Source organism: Phyllosticta citribraziliensis, assembly GCF_038025025.1.
Source record: "Phyllosticta citribraziliensis strain CPC 17464 chromosome Unknown J3D65scaffold_13, whole genome shotgun sequence".
Classification (NCBI taxonomy): Eukaryota; Fungi; Ascomycota; class Dothideomycetes; order Botryosphaeriales; family Phyllostictaceae; genus Phyllosticta; species Phyllosticta citribraziliensis.
This window is the reverse complement of record NW_027117350.1, coordinates 760276-779305: the sequence shown is the minus strand read 5'-3', so window position 1 is coordinate 779305 and position 19030 is coordinate 760276. Positions and strand designations below refer to the sequence as shown.

General features: G+C 54.0%; 5 protein-coding genes across 5 annotated transcripts; 4 read left to right on the top strand and 1 right to left on the bottom strand.

Annotated features, from left to right (window-relative positions):
• Positions 1–262: 262 nt before the first annotated feature.
• J3D65DRAFT_138231 (polyketide synthase module) lies at positions 263–7252 on the bottom strand. Its single transcript, XM_066793962.1, has 3 exons — positions 6667–7252; positions 5430–6609; positions 263–5376 (listed from the first exon to the last, which is right to left on the bottom strand). The coding sequence occupies exons 1-3, from the start codon at positions 6954–6956 to the stop codon at positions 499–501; spliced, it is 6348 nt and encodes a 2115-aa protein (XP_066650892.1). The 5' UTR covers positions 6957–7252; the 3' UTR covers positions 263–498.
• A 1288-nt stretch (positions 7253–8540) lies between these two features.
• Positions 8541–9249, top strand: J3D65DRAFT_639675 (EthD domain-containing protein). Its single transcript, XM_066801736.1, has 3 exons — positions 8541–8731; positions 8799–8995; positions 9052–9249. Exons 1-3 carry the CDS (start codon positions 8579–8581, stop codon positions 9116–9118), a joined length of 417 nt encoding a protein of 138 aa, XP_066650891.1. The 5' UTR covers positions 8541–8578; the 3' UTR covers positions 9119–9249.
• Positions 9250–11522: 2273 nt separating this feature from the next.
• Positions 11523–12814, top strand: J3D65DRAFT_639669 (ERG4/ERG24 ergosterol biosynthesis-like protein). The gene is made up of 2 exons (XM_066801735.1): positions 11523–12416; positions 12465–12814. Exons 1-2 carry the CDS (start codon positions 11664–11666, stop codon positions 12528–12530), a joined length of 819 nt encoding a protein of 272 aa, XP_066650890.1. The 5' UTR covers positions 11523–11663; the 3' UTR covers positions 12531–12814.
• A 748-nt stretch (positions 12815–13562) lies between these two features.
• On the top strand, positions 13563–16159 carry J3D65DRAFT_639664 (adenylosuccinate lyase). Its single transcript, XM_066801734.1, has 11 exons — positions 13563–13783; positions 13859–13872; positions 13922–13941; positions 14013–14274; positions 14459–14621; positions 14670–14685; positions 14733–14762; positions 14814–14883; positions 14936–15755; positions 15817–15880; positions 15928–16159. The coding sequence occupies exons 1-10, from the start codon at positions 13766–13768 to the stop codon at positions 15844–15846; spliced, it is 1443 nt and encodes a 480-aa protein (XP_066650889.1). The 5' UTR covers positions 13563–13765; the 3' UTR covers positions 15847–15880; positions 15928–16159.
• A 204-nt stretch (positions 16160–16363) lies between these two features.
• On the top strand, positions 16364–18773 carry J3D65DRAFT_639655 (ATP-NAD kinase-like domain-containing protein). The gene is made up of 6 exons (XM_066801733.1): positions 16364–16671; positions 16742–17166; positions 17222–17366; positions 17418–17760; positions 17836–18112; positions 18181–18773. Exons 1-6 carry the CDS (start codon positions 16633–16635, stop codon positions 18347–18349), a joined length of 1398 nt encoding a protein of 465 aa, XP_066650888.1. The 5' UTR covers positions 16364–16632; the 3' UTR covers positions 18350–18773.
• The last annotated feature ends 257 nt before the right edge of the window (positions 18774–19030 follow it).

Here is a 19030-nt window from a genome sequence, read left to right as displayed (position 1 = left end):
TCGTCCAACTAGATAGCCATTGCCGATTGGTCTCTCCGGGGTAGATTCCATCACAAGAGTCCAGGTTGAATGTCCAACCACGACGCGGAAGTGGAAATTGCTGGCCTTGGGAGCGGGGGAAATCATTTCTGGAAAGCGTTTACTTTGCGACAGAACTTCTTTCCACCCTTTTCATGTATTTAGCCCGCACCTGTCGATCAGAATGGCTAGCATGAGGACCACATCACGTACTGATCTCCCGTGTTTGCACAACTTGAACGGCTTGAGTTGAGCATCTCTGAATTTGTGTACGAAAGAACTAAGTACAAAAATGGGAAGTCATACAGTCTACCAAGATTCTAGAAAAAGAAAAGTTCCACCAACTCCAAGCCAATCATCCGAGCGAGAGCGAAAGTGAGTATTCGTAAAAGATCGGTGAAAAGAAAACGAAAAGCGCTCCAAACTTTCCAACCAACGGAAAGAGACAATGCAATAATCATAGAAAACTTCAATGTCCACCTAAGCCATGGCGTTTTTGATGAAAGCGCCCAGGTCCTTGACCGGCTTGCCATGCATCATGGAGAAATGGTTCGCGCCCTCCAAAAGCTCGATAGCAATCTTGCTCTTGGGAACGAGCTGGTCCCAGCCGTTGGGGCCGTGCTCAGTGCGGTCATTGAGCAGCCACTTCATCTCGCGGGGATCGTCGTCGCGCGGGTCAGGCATGGAGATGCGACCGTCGCCGTCGCCGCAGACACCGTCGAGCGCCCACACGATGCGCGTGTCAGGCGCCTGCGCGGCGTCGGCAAACGGGACGGGATCGTACGTGTCAAGGACGTCGATGAAGGCGAGGAAGTGCGGCAGCAGCCACGCGGGCGCCTTCTGGCCACCAGTGCTGAACAGGTCGACGCTGTCGAAGAAGTCGTACAGCCGTTCCGGCAGCTTCTGCAGACCGATCGGGTTCGGCGAGTCGAGGAGCAGCAGCCGCTCGACCTTCTCGCCGTCCGCAAGCAGCCGCTGCGCCGCGTCGTAGGCGCAGATGCCGCCTGCGGACCACCCGCCGAGGAAGTAGGGGCCGTGTGGTTGCCGCCGACGGATCTCAGCCAGGTACGGGTTGGTGAGCTCGCGCAGCGTGCAATTCATATCCTCTGGGCGCTTGAGGAACGGGCAGTTGAGGCCGTAGACGGCGATGCTGGCGTCGAGCTGGGGGAGAGACATGTAGGAGGTTGCGCTGCCGCTGCCGTCGGGGAAGAGAAAAAGGGTTTTGGTAGCGGTGCTTGGGCGCCCTTGGAGTAGGACTGAAGTCGCAGGCGGGAAAGGCTGCTCTGTGAACGCCGGCTCTGAGCTTTTGGGCGCAAGCTTCGCCCTAATGGACCCAAGCGTGGTGTTGGTCATCAAAAAGTCCGAGTCAACATCGATTTGCAACTCCTCACGGATGCGACTGGTGATTGTAAGTGACATGAGGGAGTCGAGACCAAGGTTTGAAAGCTCCTCATCGTCTGTGAGCTCCGAGACGGAGACACCAATCTCTTCGGCAAGTAGCTTGGTCACAATTTCCATCAGAGCAGGAGAGTTCTTGCAGTCGGTGCTCACCGGGCTCTCGGTTTCGCTGACTGAAGTCTTGGAAGATACAGAGGCCAAGTCTGACTCGTCGTCCGCATCGCTAAAGGAGGAGTCGGACGTGTAAGGAGAAGGGTCCTTTGCTTGTGCTTGTTGCTCCTGCTTTCCAAGGTTCAGCTTGGAGAACAAGTCTTTGATTGAGGCGGCCTCAATGATGACAGACGAGTCAATGTCAATCTCCAGGTCCTCGCGGAATTTGCTAGCAACGTTCAGGGCGAGGAGCGAATCGATGCCGTACGCTGCGAGCTCTTCCTCGAGGTCCAGTTCAGGGACGGGGACGCCAATCTCTTCCGATAGGATTGCGAGGGCCTTCTGAGACGCAGCAGAAGCTCCTGATGTCTTCGGCGGCGCGGCTCTGCGGGAAGCTGAGGCCTTCTTTGGCTTCGACTCGGCTGCCTTCGCAGCCAGGTTGGCCTTGGTGACAGGAGCGATCTTGGGGGCAGGGGCAGAAGCCTTGACTGCGCCGCCTGTAGCTTGGGACAAGGCCATTTCCATGGCACGACGGGGAACCTTGATGAATGTGACACCCTCGTACACGGCGACGATGACACCTTCGTGGAGGACGAAGACGTCGCCAGAATATTCTTTGTCGTTCTTTGGCTGCATCTTGACGTAGGTGTGGTACTCTTTGCTGGCGTCGAACGGAACCGCGATGCGCAAGTTATCCCAACTGTGATTGAGGTAGACGAATTGCTTCGAATCCGTGGCCTCGTTTGCGTTCATGGTGAACCCAGTAATCTGGCCGATGCTGTCGATCCAGTACGGGCTGACCGTCCACTTGCCGGCATCGGGACCGACTGCTTGGAACCTGACACGACCAGTACTCTCGTGGTCGTCGCTGCGCATGATCGCTTCTTGATGTCCCTTGAAGAAGTTATCATACTCGACAACGGCACCAAAGAGTTTGTAGAACATGCCGCTCTTGATGAGGTGAGCGCTGTCTGAGCCATTTGTCAAGCCCTGGCGCATGTCGGTAATACGGCCTTGGATCAAGTGCGCGATGCGTTTCCACTCGTTGAGCCAAGACTGCTTGTTGCTGAGCCTAACAGTGCACTTGGCGTGGTCGATTGTCCTGCGGCCTTCTGCGTTGACGCTGTAAATCTTGACAGCCATGGTCTTGTCAGACCAGTTGGCAGTTGCAGTCATCCGGATAAGCTGCGAGGGCTGCCCGTTCGCGATCAGTGGCCTCTCGACAGCCATGTCGGTCACCGCAGCACCGAGCTGCTCCTTGTCCGCGACAGGCGACTTTTCAAGCATATACTCCGCAAGAGTCAAAGCAACATCTGCCCAAGCCGACGAGGTGCAGATGGCGATTCCAATGACCTTGTGGGCATGCAGCAGCCTCTGGAGGTCGGGGTGAGCGATGTCCGATTCGGCCAAGACAGTTGCTTCGTGCTTCGAAAACTTTTCCTCGAGGACCCTGTGAACCGACGAAGAGAGAATGGGAGCAGGGGCTGGAGTCGGCTCCGGCGGAGCTGGGAGAGCCTGCACTGGCGCATCGCCCTTCGTCAGGCACCAGTCGTGGACGTAATCGATCCAGTAGTTCTTGAGGTCCCAGTTGTAAGAAGGCAGCCTCAGCACAGTCAAGCCGTTGCGGAAGCAACGGTGATACTCGTTCCAGTCAATGTCAAGACCACGCTCGTACAGGCCCGTGAGAGCAGCAGTCAGAGTCTTCCAGGCATCTTCGCCGCGGCGGAGCGTTGCGAGAGTGGTGGTTTGAGTGCCAAGGGTAGCCTTGATCATGCCAGAGCAAACAGTGTGAGGACCAATCTCAACCCATACTGCCTTTTCAGAGGGCGTGATGCGCAGAGCCTCTTCAAAGCTGACTGTCTCCCTGCAGTGACGACTGAGGTAGCGTGCAGGAGAACCGAATTCCTCTGCCTTGGTGATGACTTTTCCAAGAAGGGGGGAAACCAGGGGAATGCTGGGATCCTTGAACTGCACGTAACGAGCAATCTCCTCATAGGCATCAAGCATGGGTTGTACCTGTGCCGAGTGGAACGCAAATTGAACATTGAGCTTGATAGTCTTCATCGACTTTGTCTTCAACTCTGCTTCAGCAGTGTTGATGTCGGCCGCCGGCCCGCTGAGCACCGTAGCACTCGGTCCGTTGATACAAGCAACCTCCAGAGTCTTGTGCGAAGCGAGGTACTGAGACAGGCCCTGGACAGAGGAGTCGACCGAAAGCATGGAATGACTTCCGACAGTGCAATGCTTCTCGAGAAGCTGCGCCCTCTTGCCAACCAGGTATATGGTGTCCGAGTCTGACAAGACGCCAGCCAGGTTGAGCGCAGCATATTCGCCAAGTGAATGGCCGATGACTGCTTGGGGCACAGCTCCTAGGGTTTTCATGAACTTGCCAAGAGCCATTTCGAGACACGCCATCGCCAACTGAATGGTCGAAGGAGGCAGAGTAGCGAGATCCTCCGTACAGGTTCCATCGACGATTGGCATGATCTCTTGGAATCCGTAGCTCTTGATGATCCCGTCGAACCTCTCGATGTCCGCACGGAACTGGGGCAAACACAAAAGCTGTTTTCCCATTCCGAGGTACTGGGAGCCTTGGCCCGTAAAGGCAAAGATGGAACGCACGCCAGGGGCGACAGCGGTGTACTTGTCTCTGCTTCCTGCAGCTAGCAATGCATTCTGGACAGCGCTCAGGTCTGATCCAGACACCATAACGCGGAAGTTGTGGTGAATGCGACGAGCTGTGGTAGTGTAGGACAGAGAGGGCAGAGACACGGACGGATTCTGCGCGATGAACTGAGCCAAGGTCTGAATGTTGTTCTTCAGCGAGCCCGGCGTTCTAGCAGAAACAGCCACCAGGTGTTGAGAGCGAGCATCTTGAATCGACTTCGGGACCAAAACGGGGGCATCTTCAACCAGGACGGAGGAGTTTCCTCCGGCCGCAGAGAAGTTGTTGACAAAGGCCCTGCGGGGAAGAGCCGCGGGTCTCTTCCAGTCCGTCGCCTTCATCGCGATGCGAATGCCGCGCTGTTCCAGATCAGTCGGGAAGTTGTGATTGATCTTGGTCTTGATGCCACAGTGCGGAGGAATAGCGCTGTTCTCCATCATCAGCAAGACTTTGATGAGCGAAGCAACGCCAGAAGCCGACTCGGCATGTCCAATGTTGGACTTGGCTGAGCCCAGGTACAGAGGATCAGACCGAGGCGAAAAGACGTTGAGAACCGAAGTCATCTCGACAGCATCGCCATGTTGCGTCCCTGTCCCGTGCATTTCGACATAGCTGACGCTGGAAGGATCAGCACCTGCAGTGTTGAGAATTTTGCGAAACACCGCTTCCTGGGCACCCGAATGCGGTCTGGTGATCGAGACGGATTCTGCAGAGTGGTTCGTACAGGCACCAAGGATCGTTGCGAACACTGGGTCGCCGTCCGCCAGGGCATCGTCGAGGCGTTTCAGAATGACGGTACCGACAGCGTCTGCTCGGCAGTATCCGTCCGCACCATCGTCGAACGTGTTGCAGTTGCCGGTGCGGGAGAGGAAATGGCCACGGTCGAGCCCGGCAAAATTGTCCGGATTGGTGATAACGTTTGTTCCGCCGGCTATGGTCGTATCACATTCCCCTCGCCACAGAGCATTGCATGCCAAGTGGATTGCTGCGAGACTGGAGGAACAGGCAGTGTCCACACTAAAACTGGGACCGCTGAAGCCAAAGTTATAGTTGATGCGACCAGGAATGAACGCGCGATTTCCGCCAGGGATGAAGTAGGTGTCAATGCACTGCCCACTGTTCACCTCTCTGTAGTCATCACTCGTCTGTGGGAATTAGTCGGATATCTTTCGAAGGGCACAGGCGGTTCTGGACTTACCACTCCATAAAATACACCAACTCTGTCTTTCTGGGTCGAAGGAGAGCCATTTGGAGTGATGCCCGCCATTTCGATAGCTTCATAGGCGGTCATGATGACCAATCGTTGAGCGGGGTCGGCTTGAGATGCCTCACGTGGAGACATGTTGAAGAAACGGGCGTCAAACCAACCCGGATGAGGGATGAAACAGCCGTTCATGACGCCGCTGGTGTTCTTTTTCTTTCCAGTCGGGTCGAAGTAAAGCTTGGGGTCGAAGCGATCCTTGGGGATCTCCTTGTGTACATCAAGACCGGCCATCAGAAGTTCCCAAAAAGCTTGGTTGCACTCGGACTCTGGGAAGCGGCCTGAAAAGCCGATGATAGCAATCTTGGACTGCTCGCGAGGTCTCTTGGCTTCGGACTCGGGAACGACTGCTGGGTTATCCACGTTGACCTCGCTGAGGCCAGAACGCTTCAGGGCTGAAACAAGACCCTGGATTCCACTTGCGGCGAAAGGAACCACGGAGCATCCGGAAAATATGGACGCTGCGACAGATCGGGAGACACCTTCAAGCATCCGGTCCCATCTCAACTGCTTGAGCAGGGACTCGGACAAAATGGCACGGAGCAAGCTTCCATAAGTTTCTTGCTCAAATGGAGCTCCGGTTTCGTTAGAAATCAATGGGATCGTTGGAACTGACTCGAAAACATCAGAAGACAGATCCAAGAGGTTCTCGATGTCCTTGGCAGAATAGAGATGGCTTGCGTGGAAGGGGCCGTTGATCGGCGTTGCGGCCGGTTTGAGCTGGGAGTTTTGAGAGAAGAATTCCTGGAGACTGCTTGGTGGTCCAGTCACGGTGACACTTCCATGGCCAACCGAGCTGATGTAGGGACGAGAAGTCACCGGAAGACCAGACTTGTCGGAGAAGTCCCTCACAAGCTCAGAAGCCTTCTCTTCGGTGGTTCCAACGACCATAGACCAAGAGGATGTCTTCTCGAGGTCAGGAGTGAGACGACTCTTCATTTCCATGACAGCAAGACCAAGCCGGAATGCAATCTTGATCGCCTCAATGGCAGTAGAACTGAGGTCAGATACGCTCTTGCTGCAGCTGATTGCTGCAGCTGCAAGGCCTCCAATGCAGCTCCCCAAAGCATAGGTGTTGGCTTTGGTAGGGTAGGGACGCTTCTTCTCACTGTAGTGTCTGCAGCAAGTCAGTTAGCGAAAGAGAGAAGGAAGGAGTGGATAGCAAGACACTTACGCAATGAAAGATGCAACTTGGTATGTACAAACAAGTGCAGAGTCGATGGCACAATTGCCATTTTTCGATTGTTGGTGAGCAAAATGGAGCTCCTGTAGTGTCGAGAAGCGCGAAAAGGCCGTTCTCTGACTGGCTGGGAGTGCGGAAGTCTCGATCTTCAAGGCAGTGCACACTTCGTTGATGAAAGAGGTCAACGTTGGGTTGTCTCTCTTTGAAAGTAGGCGCTTCAGGCCAGAGTCGTAGGGGACCGCGAGGTCACCGAACACAAGGATCTGCATGGTGTTGTCCATTGTGGTCTAAATGCGGGGAGTCTTTGGAAAGTCTAGTTGAGAAAGACAATTGAAAGAAGAGTAGAATAGTCAAGACGCTCAATCAATTCGAGATGCTCAAGAGAGTTGATTGAAGTCGAGGAGTTAATGATCTGGATGATGGAGAATTTTCCGAGTACCTGCCGCGACACTTATATCGTTTGACGTTCGCTCTGGCTGTTCGCAAAGCACTGTCAAGACTGCATAACATAGGTCTCTATGTTCGCGCTGCGTGGACCCCTGTAAGCGTGCCTTCGGTCCCCGGGGGGCTTACGCAGGATCCGCCACAGCGTCTACCAGAGAAGCCTCATGTGATGACACGATTAGGCGGGAAGCGAACTAAACTCCTGTCAGAAGGGATGAAAAGAAACGTCAATCTGGTCGAGAAAGCATCGCCGAGAGACATTGCATGTCGGCTATAGTCTCCGGAGGACCAAAGTTGACGGACGATGCATAAGCGAGAAGGGCGGAAACCGTCGCGCTTAGCGAACGCGATGAAAACGTGTTTGAAGCACACCTGAAGGGCCGTTGCACAGCATGAGAGGCATACTGCGCAAACCTACAGAGGTGCCACTATGGATATCCTCCATGGTGCCGTTGAGAGGATCCGCAAACCGACCATCAAGGTCCGCATGGAGCAAAAGGCAGGCGCATTTTTAGGGATACATGCGAGAGCCATGTCGTCACTATTGCTGCCTTGGTTGGCGGGCCTGTGGGCAATTGATGTTGACCTTGGTAAAGCGCGTCAAACTTGAGAATGGTCCGGCCAGTCTTGGACGATGAGATGATACCGTTCCAGGACTTTCCGCAATAGGTAACCCAAGACTCCTCGCTGTCAGTGGCTGGGCAAGGCTTGATCGGCCTGGCTTGCAAAGTGACGAAAGGTCTGCGGTACGGCAGATAGACCCTTGAAACCCGGTCCCAGACTTCTGGACGTACACCGGTTTTTGCCCGCTTATTCAGAGCACCAAGAGGTTCTCGTCCCTCGGCCCACGGTATTCTTCCTGGCCAAGTTGCCTAATGCAGCCATGTTACGTGCTCAATAGTGAGCACTTGCCGCGGTAAGGTGTGACCGTTGTGGTTGAGGACGAATAATCAACGCCCAAGTCGATGTTATTTTGGGACCTTGTGAACTGAGACTCCAGCTTCAAGGGATTGAGGTTGCACCTTGAGACCAGTGGCTCGCATACAATCCGAGGGCCTGCCTGTCTGATCCGGAAACTGATTGATTAGATTGCTCGGTTTGAGAAAACGCTCTGCGTAGCATAGCCCCAAGTGTCAGGTACGTCGGACGACGCTCCTGCGCACGAGCCATCCGCATAGCGTAGCGGCTTGGGGGCGGCGCGTGGTCTCCTGGGACGTGCCGGAAACTTAGCCGTGGCGGCATCTGGGAATGCAGGCCATGAAGTTCGGTCCCCGTACCCGAGTGGATTCCAGAAGTTATCGCCTCGAAGAGCTCCGTCTTGGGCCATCTCGTGGCAGTCTTAGCTCTCATGCGCGCGAATGCTATATTTACAGCAACAAGGTCTGGTTACTGATATATAGCGGCTTGGGTTCCTGGTCTATGATCAGCATTGCACTTCGTTCTTACATCCTTGAGAAAAATGGAACACGAATCACAATTACTTTGCCTTAGCATCCTGGGCTACAAGAAGGAGGGCATTTCTGAGGACGAGTACAGGAACCACATGGTCAACACCCATGCTCCCCTTGTTCGCGGCTTGATGGAGAAATATGGCTTCTTGTCCTGGTCAATGGTATGTCGCCAGCCGCCTCGTCTCACCGCAGTGCCTGGCAAAGATGTCGGAAGGCTGATTGGCTTAGACGCACAACACTAGCAAGACTCGGCCCCTGATGGGAAAGTTGTACGATCCGCAGTTTGCAAATGTTGCCGACTATGACGTCTGCATCCAGATTGTCTTCCCAGACATTGACTGCTTCGTCAAGATGAAGCAAGATCCATTCTTCAGGCAAAACGCGGGGCCAGACCATGAAAAGTTCGCCGATACTAAGAGGTCGCAGTACGTGCTGTTCATCCACAGTAGTACATTTTTTTTCTGTGCTGACCTTATTCTAGGATGACCATTGGCTGGTACACTCCGATCCTGCAGGACGGAAAGGTTGTGGCGTTGAGCTCCATGTAGGGGTGGTGGGAGTTGGGTTAGCGGCAGCCGCTTTGGCAACATAGCCCCACAATGTCGTTACCGGATTCTGGCTCTCGTGGCGGGCGTATTTTTGGGTAGCAGATACCGCAAATCCAGATGGATCCTCATCATCACAGTCTTTGCAGTGTAGCCTGGTTGTGCCACGTGGGGGCAGCGTTGTACTCGACAGGTGAAAGTTTCGTTTTGACCATTGTGTCGTGAGCTCCGACTTGGTGCGTGAAGAACGTATTTTCTGACATGCATGAATTCGAATTCTCCCTATTAATTGCCTGTTGAAGCGTATGGATGCTCCCAGTCTAGTCAGAATATTTCGTGGTGTCGGATTTCCTTCTTTTGAAATACACCTTGAGCGTCCAAAAAGAGAGCCCCATCGGGTCATTGACAATGGCTCAAAAGGAATTCCGAAAATCGAGAGTCAAATGTTGCAGGTAGGCAGGCCTCGATGTTGGGTGCTTAGTGGTCATCGGGCTCCGTTCCAGGTTGGCGATGTCTCCGCAACCGACCAAGCCGGTGTGGACGCGCGGGGTGTCTGAAATCTTTTGAAAGTTCCGAGTGACATGGTCAAGTGTCGTAGACTGATTGCTTCCAGAGATATGCCAAAGTTGCTTCATGATCCGGACTAACACTGCATTGCTTCAGACCGTTGGAACCCCCGCGCTGTTCCCACTAGTAGTGGACGGGCATTGGCCAAACCCACCGATATTCAAACAACGGCAGAAGAGACAGCATACTGCTTGCTCAGCCAGGCATCAGCCGTGCAAACGACTCTGGTCGCCGCCTTTGAAGCACACGGCCAACGGAAGCACCGCCGTCGGAACCCCGACATGAAGTTGCAGGATCAAAGGATTCTCAGCGTAGAGAACGTGAGAGGAGACTGAGACTCGCAGGCCGCAAGTACATCCGCGTGTGCTGTCTCAGTCCGCCATGTTCTGAGCGGTAAACATTTCCAAGGCCAGGCCCGTTCGCCGTTGCTGAAAGGGAGGGAGGTTGGTAGAGGTCGGGCAGCGCGCCGAAGAACGATGGGTGGAGCGTTGGCAGTGCATGTCTGCTGACGGGCGCGTCTCACAGCCGTAGTAAGCAGAGATTTCGGACAAGCAGGCAGCTCGGAGTACGTAGCGGTGATGGTTACGCGCAGCGAGTGGAAGAGGGCAGAGGTTGCGGCGACGCGCGTGGGGTCGAGGAAACAACCTAACGCGACAGATTTCGCGCTAGGCTGGTTTAGGCAATTAGGGTACTGTCATTCACCACCAACACTTCCGTCTTGTCCGACATTTACATCAACTCTTTTCTGCGTTTGACATGTTTCAATCCGGACAGCATGGACGGAGTACTTTTGCCTTAGTGAGTGCATTATGGCTAAATTCATTAACAAAACCTAACCATAAGTACTGATGAGAAATAACTTACATCAGCGTCGTCCCCTTCAATACATTACTGTTTGCTCATTTCTAATTATCGAGAGATACAATTTGACGTACAGCCCCACTTGACGATAATGTAAGAATCTCAGAATACCAAGGGCCCCATCATGCAAGCGTGCCCATCCTCCGCAATTCCATTCCTTTTCCGCAATTACGTGAGAAACCGCATGTCGACAATCAAGGCAAGTACCACAAACCTGTCAAAACAACATGAAACAATGCCGACAGCTTTCGGCAGCCACTCATGCAACTTCCAAGTCCTCCGGTCCCCATCCACTTCGGATTCGGAGAGTCTAGCGCCTCATCCAGCTGCCTCAGGGAGCTTTTCTTTCGGAGCTCGGGGTACCGCACCCGACCAGCGCTCCGAAGCGCTTCGGTGATGATGTCGAATCTTGAGAATGCATCATACTTTCGAGTAGAATCCAGAGGTCGTGCTCCCATAAGGGATTCATTAGAGATAAGTGAGACATGCTGAACGACACAAAGCACTTTGATTTGGACAGGATTGTAAAGGAAAGGGAATGCAGCACAGCACAAACCAGGTACCTCAAATTTTTGGAAGAGGTCTCGAGCGTGCCTGGCACAACAAGAGCCCTGGGATCGCGGGTCCACCGTCCGCGCGTGGCCCCCAAAGTCCACCTTGACTGCTTGCTGAAGTCAGACGGAACTCGCTGGCTCGCGCAAGCGGGCCCCTGCGCAATGCAATGGGTGGGAGTCTTTGCCTCAGATTCGACGAGAGATTGAAGGATGGTACTGTTTCGCACGTCGTCTGTGGGGCATTGTCTGACGCCAGTGACGACATGAGAGACCGCTGTGCTCGCTCCCCGATGAACCTTCGGCCTCATCTCTTGCAGCGTAGGTCAACCGCAATACCTGGACGTGGAAGGGAGCGGAAGAAATAGCTGGCTGGTGTGCGCGAAAATCGTGGTATAAAATACTGAAGAGACAATGCTGCCAGGAGGTCAGTCAAACCACCATCAGTCCAAACATCAATCCTTCCTACATTCCCATCAGCATTTCGCGCCTCATTTCAGCCTTTCACGCCCCCGCCAAGGCAAACAAGCTTTCTCATCACTTCCCCAAGCATCCAGAAACTGCCAAAAATGGCCGACTCCAAGACCAACGAGAAGACTGAGCTGAGCTCCAAGGATTTCGTGCCTCGCGGCTTCAAGTCCTCTTCCCCGTTCAATACAGCACTTTTCCTTGGCCTTCGGACTTTTGATTGCGTCCTTCAATTCGCCATTCTCGCCAATGGCTTTGGAGCCGGGCTCATCAAACTGCTTGGAGGAGAAGTCATCCCGGACGGTCCAGCGCTCTCCAGCGGCGTCGGCGCCATCGACGCGCTCGAACTTTCGGCTTACCGACTCACGATGCTGGCCATGATCACTGTGACGGCCATCAAGCATTGGTGGTTCGTACTGAGCGTATCTCAAGAAGCGTGGACGGTGACAGGGGCCCTGGGCGTCGGCTTCTTCAACATCTTCTGGAACACGACCAACAACCTTCTCTTCCTGTGCGCGGCCACCTCGGCCGCTTCTGGTCCCGGCGGCGAGACGCTATCGAACCCACGCCTGCTGGCTGGTCTGACCTTCTTCGTCCTCGGCATCGGCGGCGAGTGGCAGTGTGAAATTCACCGCAAGGCCTTCAAGGCTGACCCGCGGAACAAGGGCAAGGCGTTTACTGGCGGCCTCTTTGCTCTAGTCCGCCATCCCAACTACAGCGGCTACTCTCTTTGGCGTGCGGCTTGCGCCATGGCTGGGTCGGGAATGATTTGGTCTGTCGTTGTTGGAAGCTTCTTTCTTTGGGATTTCGCGAGCCGTGCTATCCCCGCGCTTGATGAGTACTGCACCAAGAGGGTAAGTCTGTATTCTCCCGGTCTTGATTCAAAGCTGACTTCGTTGTAGTACGCGAGCCAGTGGTCTGCCTACAAGCAGAGGACTCCTTGCAAGCTAGTCCCTTTCCTCTGGTAAGGCATGGTCACCTGCAATTCAAGTTCCATTTGGACAACCTCTTCGACTCTGGAGGCAACGAGCAAGCTTGCCTAGAGCCACTCGAATGGGCTCATCATGGCCAAAGACCCCGAGATTTCTCTTGACTCAATCTACCGGTATATTCCAGGGAAGAACTTTTATTTAGACGCGACTGCGTGCTTTCGGTTTTGGAGAGTTTTGGGATGTGAAATTGACGAATTTGTGTAAGCATTAGCGAGCCTCTGGTTTATAGATTTTTTAAATTTAAATTTTGGAGCCCTGGATTGTACGTTGTGCATTTGTGTTGGAGGCGAAACGAATCAACACATCGTAGGATTTAATCTCTGGTAATATTATCATTGAGCAACAATGGCGTCTCTCATGAAGAGGAGACCTGATGATGTTGGGAGCTCGGACCGGTCCGCTGTCTCGTCCCGTCGTGGGGTGTGGAGGAGGTCCGTTCGTCCGTCCTTACGTATTGCCATGCGGGGCGCGGCCCTTTCAACACTCGTGTTCGTTGTTTAGCGAGGAGGGTCTCCGACGGCGTGCGGAGGACCTGATGGGTGGATTAAGGGTCTGTCTATCTACTCGCATGCTGGCGAGGTGAAGTCGAAGTGGTAGACATAGATGACTTGCATCGGAGGTGGCGAATGGGCAAGCTAGAACAAAGGGCTGCCGTGGATGCAACAGCTCTGCAAGCTCTTCTGCAATGTCTTTGGAATCCCTGAACAATGCAGGAGTTCGTCGCTGATTTTGAATTTGTTTTGAAGATGTCTCAAAGCAATCAAGGGTCGACGTTTCCAGCTTGGGTCGCGTTATTGCTAGGGCTCCACGCTCCAGTACCGATAGTCCAGGCTGACATGAACCAAGGAGTGGTGGGAACATCATCCAGACCCAAGCAAGGCCATCTGGATCAACGACAGCGATGAGGCCGAGAAGGGCAAAAGGATACACAAGCAGCGGAGATTTTCCACTTGTGCGGGTGCAGATGCATGCCGTCACGGATCAATAATTGGAGGTGTCTGCGGGAGCCATGACTCGCGCGTGTCGATCCGGAGAAGGTCGGCTGGAGTTTTTTTGCCCGCTGCTACGCGACCCCACCAAGCCATTTCTTGTCCGCGGGACTCACCTCTTTCTCCAGCTTCGAGGTCTCGTTTCTTCTCCACAGCTCCAATTCTCGCCACCTGATATCTCTATCTACTTTGTGTCACGCTCTCGTCGTGCTCTCGTCCAAAATGGCCAACGAAAACAGCGTGAGTCTGCCGCTGTGACTGCTCGACCATCACGAGCTACATGACCGCTCTACTGACACATGTCTTGCCTTGTAGATATACCAAACTCCGTAAGCGTCTAAGAGACTGCTCTCCATATCTGCTGCTAACAGGAGATAGGCTTAACTCGCGGTACTCGAGTATGGCCCTCCCGCATCACGTAACCTTCCCTCCCACCGACGCGAGACTGATATCTCTCCCCACAATCCAGGCCAGGCGATGAAGGAGCTCTTCTCGCCTCGGACTCGCTTTACCACCTGGCGCAAACTCTGGCTCTCGCTCGCCGAGTCTGAGAAGGAGCTCGGTCTGGACATTTCGGACGATGCCATTGAGCAGATGCGCGCAAACCTCACCATCAAGGACGAGGAATTTCCGATTGCGGCCGAGGAGGAGAAGCGCCGGAGACACGATGTCATGGCGCATGTGCACACTTTTGGCCTGGCAGCCCCTGCTGCCGCTGGCATTATCCACTGGTACGAATTTCCTAGACTTTACATGTGGACATTTGTGAGAGGGAGGGGAGCGCACGAGAAATCGCTGGATTGGTTTCCAGAGCGCGTCCAGGGTCCATGGGGTGATCAGAGCATATATATGAAGGAAGGGAGAGAAATGTGTTGACGGGTTGTCACCAAGCGAAGTGCTGACCAGCTAATCTAGGGGAGCCACGTCGTGCTACGTTACCGACAACGCTGATCTGATCCTCTACCGCGATGCTCTGGACCTCCTCTGCCACAAGATTGCCAGTGCTATCCGCAAGCTCACGGAATTCGCCCAGGCCAATGCATCGCTGCCTTGCCTGGCCTACACCCATCTTCAGCCTGTATGTACAAATTCGACAATGTCTGGACCATGCTGACACCTTTTGCAGGCACAATTGACGACTGGTATGCTTTGAAGGAAGTCTTTCGTTTCTTAAGCTAACATTGCACAGTTGGAAAGAGGGCATGCCTTTGGATCCAGGGCAAGTCATTTATGCATCACTCTATGTTTCTAAACATCTAACGGAATACAGATCTCCTGATCGACCTCCAGAATCTCGAGAGGGCGCGCGATGACATGCGCTTCAGGGGTGTCAAGGGAACGTAAGGATTCGCGCAAACCGGTTCAAGATGGGTAAATGCTCACGCCTTATAGGACTGGTACCCAGGCTTCTTTCTTACAGATCTTCAACGGCGACCACGACAAGGTTGAGAGGTTGGACGAGCTCGTTACTGAGAAGAGCGGTTTCAACGATGCATTCATCATTACATCCCAGACTTACAGCCGCAAGGTCGATGCCGACATTGTCAACGTCGTGGGATCTTTCGGTGCCACCTGCGAGAGAATTGGTGGCGACATTCGTCACTTGGCCTCGTTCAAGGAGCTTGAGGAGCCATTCGAGAAGGACCAGATTGGATCGTCTGCCATGGCCTACAAGCGGAACCCGATGCGCTCTGAGCGCATGTGCAGTCTCGGCCGCCACCTCCAGACCCTTCCTCAGAATGCTCTCCACACCTACTCGGCTCAGTGGTTTGAGCGTACGCTCGATGACAGTGCCAACCGCCGCATTACCCTTCCCGAGACATTCCTGACTGCCGATGCGTGCTGCCTGTTGCTGGACAACATTTCTTCGGGCATGGTCGTCTACCCCAAGGTCATCGAGGCCCGCGTCAACCAGGAGCTGCCTTTCATGGCCACCGAAAACATCATCATGGCCATGGTCGCCAAGGGTCACAGCAGACAGGACGTTCACGAGCAGATTCGTGTCCTTAGCCACCAGGCCAGCTACGTTGTCAAGATGGAGGGTGGCTCAAACGATCTTATCGAGCGCATCAAGAACGACAAGTTCTTTGAGCCTGTCCACGGCGAGATTGACCGCCTGCTTGACCACAAGACTTTTATCGGAAGGGCGCCGCAGCAAGTTGAGAAATTCACCACAACCGAGGTTGCACGCGCTCTGTCCAAGTACACGACGGTGAGTTTGGTGTCCTGCAGACGCCCACACAAGCCATGAGGGTTCTAATTTCCATGTGCAGAACATCCAAGCCGCCGAGCTTCACGTGTAAAAGATCGAACCATGAGGAAACGATTTTTGAAAAGGTCAGCGTGGTCAATTGATGGTAGACCTTGACTCTTACATGAAGCAGGATCGACAACGATTGAGCGTTGTCATCGGTACAGAACGGAGTGTCGCGGGGAAGATGTCTAAAGCTTCTCGGCATGAAGATGGCCAACCGCAATGACCCGACTTCAACACAGCGCGGTCGGATTCAACCCGATCAAAGGGGTTGACAGTGAACAGGTTGTACATAGCATTTAATTGGCGCTTGGATGGATGGAACTACACTGCGAGCAATAGGATAATTTCTCAATTCGTGGATCAAATGCAGCAAAAATGATTGGTGAAGCTGGCGGCGGATCTCCTCATGGCTATTCTCAGGCTGTCAGGGGCTCTTGCTAGAATTGAGTACACACATCGAAGATCAACCGCGTCTGTCCGTCCGACTCAGCCAACAGTTCCTGAGATTCAGGGATCGTCGACTTATTTTTTTGCGCGAGTCATTCATACGTCATCCGACTGCACCACATCACCGCACACATGCCGCTTAAGATGCCGAGGACTGCAGAGTAATCTGTAGACGACGCCGAATAGCAGCTAGACAAAGCCGCCAACGCGCATACCCTAGACCCTCCGCTCCCCCTCCCTCCTCGCCTGCAGAACATGAACTCCATGTCTTTGTTGACGGGTCCTCCGAGCGACAACCGCTCAGACGACGTACAGTTTGCTCCCCGCTCTGCCCCTCCAGGATGGGTGGTCCAGTGCTGACGCTGCCTTTGAGAGTGACAAGGAGATGAATCCCAACGATCCCGAGTTCCAGCACGCGCTCGAGGTGCATTCCAACCCCTGCCGCTGGTCGCGCACGCCGTGGCGCACCCAGCAGTCGCTGACGGAGCCCTCAGGTCGTCTTCGACAACGACAGCAACCACCGCCGCAAATCCTCCCTAGCCCCCGGTTCTGCCCATCGCCCGACCTACCTGCGAAGACCGACCAATTGCTTCGTTCACACGCTCATTGAAGCGCACAAGGATGCCGAAATCCACTCTGGAGACAACACCCCGAGCTATGAGGGCCTTAGGTCGGAAAAGGCGGCGGACAAGAATCCAGACGAGCACAACGACGCCGTACAGTCGCGGCTGTTGACCAAAAAGCAAATATCAGACATGGCGTTTGGGATCCGAGAGCTGGCCAAGAAGCTCGCCCACATTCGGCTGCGGATGAGCGTCAAGAACGTCTTCGTCCTCGCCAAGGCGCACGACGAGTCGCTCATTTCCAACACGCGGGAAGTTGCGGAATGGTTACTGAAGCAGGATGAGAACTACAAAGTGTAAGCCAGGCGAAGGATAGCTGTGGCCTGATTCGAAGGCTGATGGGACTTACAGCTACGTCGAAAACACGCTGGAGGACAACAAGCTCTTCGACAAGGATGGCCTCATCGCTGGTAACGAGTCGTACCGGAAGCGATTAAAATTCTGGACTATAGAATTCTGTCATAAACGACCCCAGTCGTTTGACATGGTCCTGGCGGCAAGTAATTCCTCTATTGCGCTGAATTGTCTACTGACTTTCGACGTCTAGTTGGGCGGAGATGGCACGGTTCTGTACGCAAGTTGGCTCTTTCAGCGCATCGTTCCGCCTGTCCTAGCCTTTTCCCTCGGGTCGCTCGGCTTCTTGACAAAATTCGACTACGAAAAGTATCCCGAGACGCTCTCGCGAGCATTTAGAGACGGCATCACCGTTAGTCTGCGACTCCGCTTCGAGGCCACAGTGATGCGTTCGCAACGGCGAAAAGATGTCCACTGCACCAAAGACCTCGTCGAGGAGCTGATAGGCGAAGAAATGGAAGACGCGCACACCCACAAGCCGGACGGCACACACAACATCCTGAACGAGGTGGTCGTGGACCGCGGGCCGAATCCGAGTAAGTTGGTCGACCACCACCAGCAGCTGGGAGATTGTTGGTATCACCGTGATTCTAACTTGTGGGGCCGTCAAGCGCTGTCGTCGATTGAAATCTTCGGCGACGACGAGCACTTTACCAGTGTCCAGGCCGACGGCATTTGCATCGCAACACCGACCGGCTCGACCGCGTACAACCTCGCGGCCGGCGGCTCGCTGTGCCATCCGGATAACCCCGTCATTCTCCTCACGGCTATATGCGCGCACACGCTCTCTTTTCGCCCCATCATTTTGCCAGACACTATTGTCCTGCGCGCCGGCGTCCCATACGACGCGCGGACGAGCTCTTGGGCGAGCTTCGACGGCCGAGAACGGTAAGTATTTCCTCAATCCACAGAGCAAACAAACTCTGAGTGGTACTGATTGCTAACGACGACCGCAGCGTGGAGCTTCGTCCCGGAGACTACGTCACAGTATCTGCTTCGCGTTTCCCCTTCCCCTGTGTGCTGCCGCTCGAACGACGCGGCAAAGACTGGATCGACAGCATTTCGCGCACACTCAATTGGAACTCGCGGCAACGGCAAAAGGGCTTCAAGGAGTGGGATCACTAACCACTGCAGCCATTCTACTGCCCCTTTTGGCTTGCCCCCTTTTCGTTCAGGCTTCGTGGAACAGCTTTTGTACATGATTGCGCTGCCGATGATGATCTTTCGCCATCGTCGCCGTCCGGGACGCTCCCTTTTTCTTCTTTTGCTTTTCAGTTTGGATGCAGGTTTGGTCGCATGCATGGCATGGGAATGGGGTCAGGTACGGTAGGAGTTTTGTCTGAGTCTGGAAAGAATGGGACTTTCTGTCTGTTTCTGTCTCTCGCGCCCTCTCTCTCGTTGGATACCTCTGAAACGGAGTGTTTTTGGATGTGTCCCTAGTACTCTTTGCAAACAATGACCTGGATTCTTAGCCAAGGACTCCCACTGTGGCATGATTAGAAGAACAGTCTCAGAGAATGTGTATCGAAACGACAATGGAACACTTTCGGGCGTCGCCTCAAAGTACAGCCATTTCCGAGACTGCCTTGCCCCATCTATATTTTGCCTTCTTTGGTCCACTTTGCGTGTCCACTCAAGGCCTTGGAAGGTTCTTTGCGGTCTCTGGAAAGCACTGGTGGCTTTTGTGACATCAGCCACTCAACGTGGCAGGTGGAAACTCGAGATCATGGACGGGCTGCTCCTTCTATTTTGGCCCAACCTGCTAATATGAGGAGCTGGATGTGAACATCTTACATTCTCAACCAC

Excerpts from the sequence above, each read along its gene's own strand:
- J3D65DRAFT_138231 (XM_066793962.1), bottom strand. The coding sequence starts at position 6,956 with ATGGACAACACCATGCAGATCCTTGTGTTCGGTGACCTCGCGGTCCCC. Across the intron at positions 6,610-6,666 it reads CAAGTTGCATCTTTCATTGC|ACACTACAGTGAGAAGAAGC; the intron begins GTAAGTGTCTTG and ends GACTTGCTGCAG. Across the intron at positions 5,377-5,429 it reads TTGGTGTATTTTATGGAGTG|ACGAGTGATGACTACAGAGA; the intron begins GTAAGTCCAGAA and ends TAATTCCCACAG.
- J3D65DRAFT_639675 (XM_066801736.1), top strand. The coding sequence starts at position 8,579 with ATGGAACACGAATCACAATTACTTTGCCTTAGCATCCTGGGCTACAAG. Across the intron at positions 8,732-8,798 it reads GCTTCTTGTCCTGGTCAATG|ACGCACAACACTAGCAAGAC; the intron begins GTATGTCGCCAG and ends TGATTGGCTTAG. Across the intron at positions 8,996-9,051 it reads GCCGATACTAAGAGGTCGCA|GATGACCATTGGCTGGTACA; the intron begins GTACGTGCTGTT and ends ACCTTATTCTAG.
- J3D65DRAFT_639669 (XM_066801735.1), top strand. The coding sequence starts at position 11,664 with ATGGCCGACTCCAAGACCAACGAGAAGACTGAGCTGAGCTCCAAGGAT. Across the intron at positions 12,417-12,464 it reads ATGAGTACTGCACCAAGAGG|TACGCGAGCCAGTGGTCTGC; the intron begins GTAAGTCTGTAT and ends ACTTCGTTGTAG.
- J3D65DRAFT_639664 (XM_066801734.1), top strand. Across the intron at positions 14,763-14,813 it reads GGCATGCCTTTGGATCCAGG|ATCTCCTGATCGACCTCCAG; the intron begins GCAAGTCATTTA and ends AACGGAATACAG. Across the intron at positions 14,884-14,935 it reads TTCAGGGGTGTCAAGGGAAC|GACTGGTACCCAGGCTTCTT; the intron begins GTAAGGATTCGC and ends CACGCCTTATAG.
- J3D65DRAFT_639655 (XM_066801733.1), top strand. The coding sequence starts at position 16,633 with ATGAATCCCAACGATCCCGAGTTCCAGCACGCGCTCGAG. Across the intron at positions 17,167-17,221 it reads CAGGATGAGAACTACAAAGT|CTACGTCGAAAACACGCTGG; the intron begins GTAAGCCAGGCG and ends TGGGACTTACAG. Across the intron at positions 18,113-18,180 it reads AGCTTCGACGGCCGAGAACG|CGTGGAGCTTCGTCCCGGAG; the intron begins GTAAGTATTTCC and ends CGACGACCGCAG.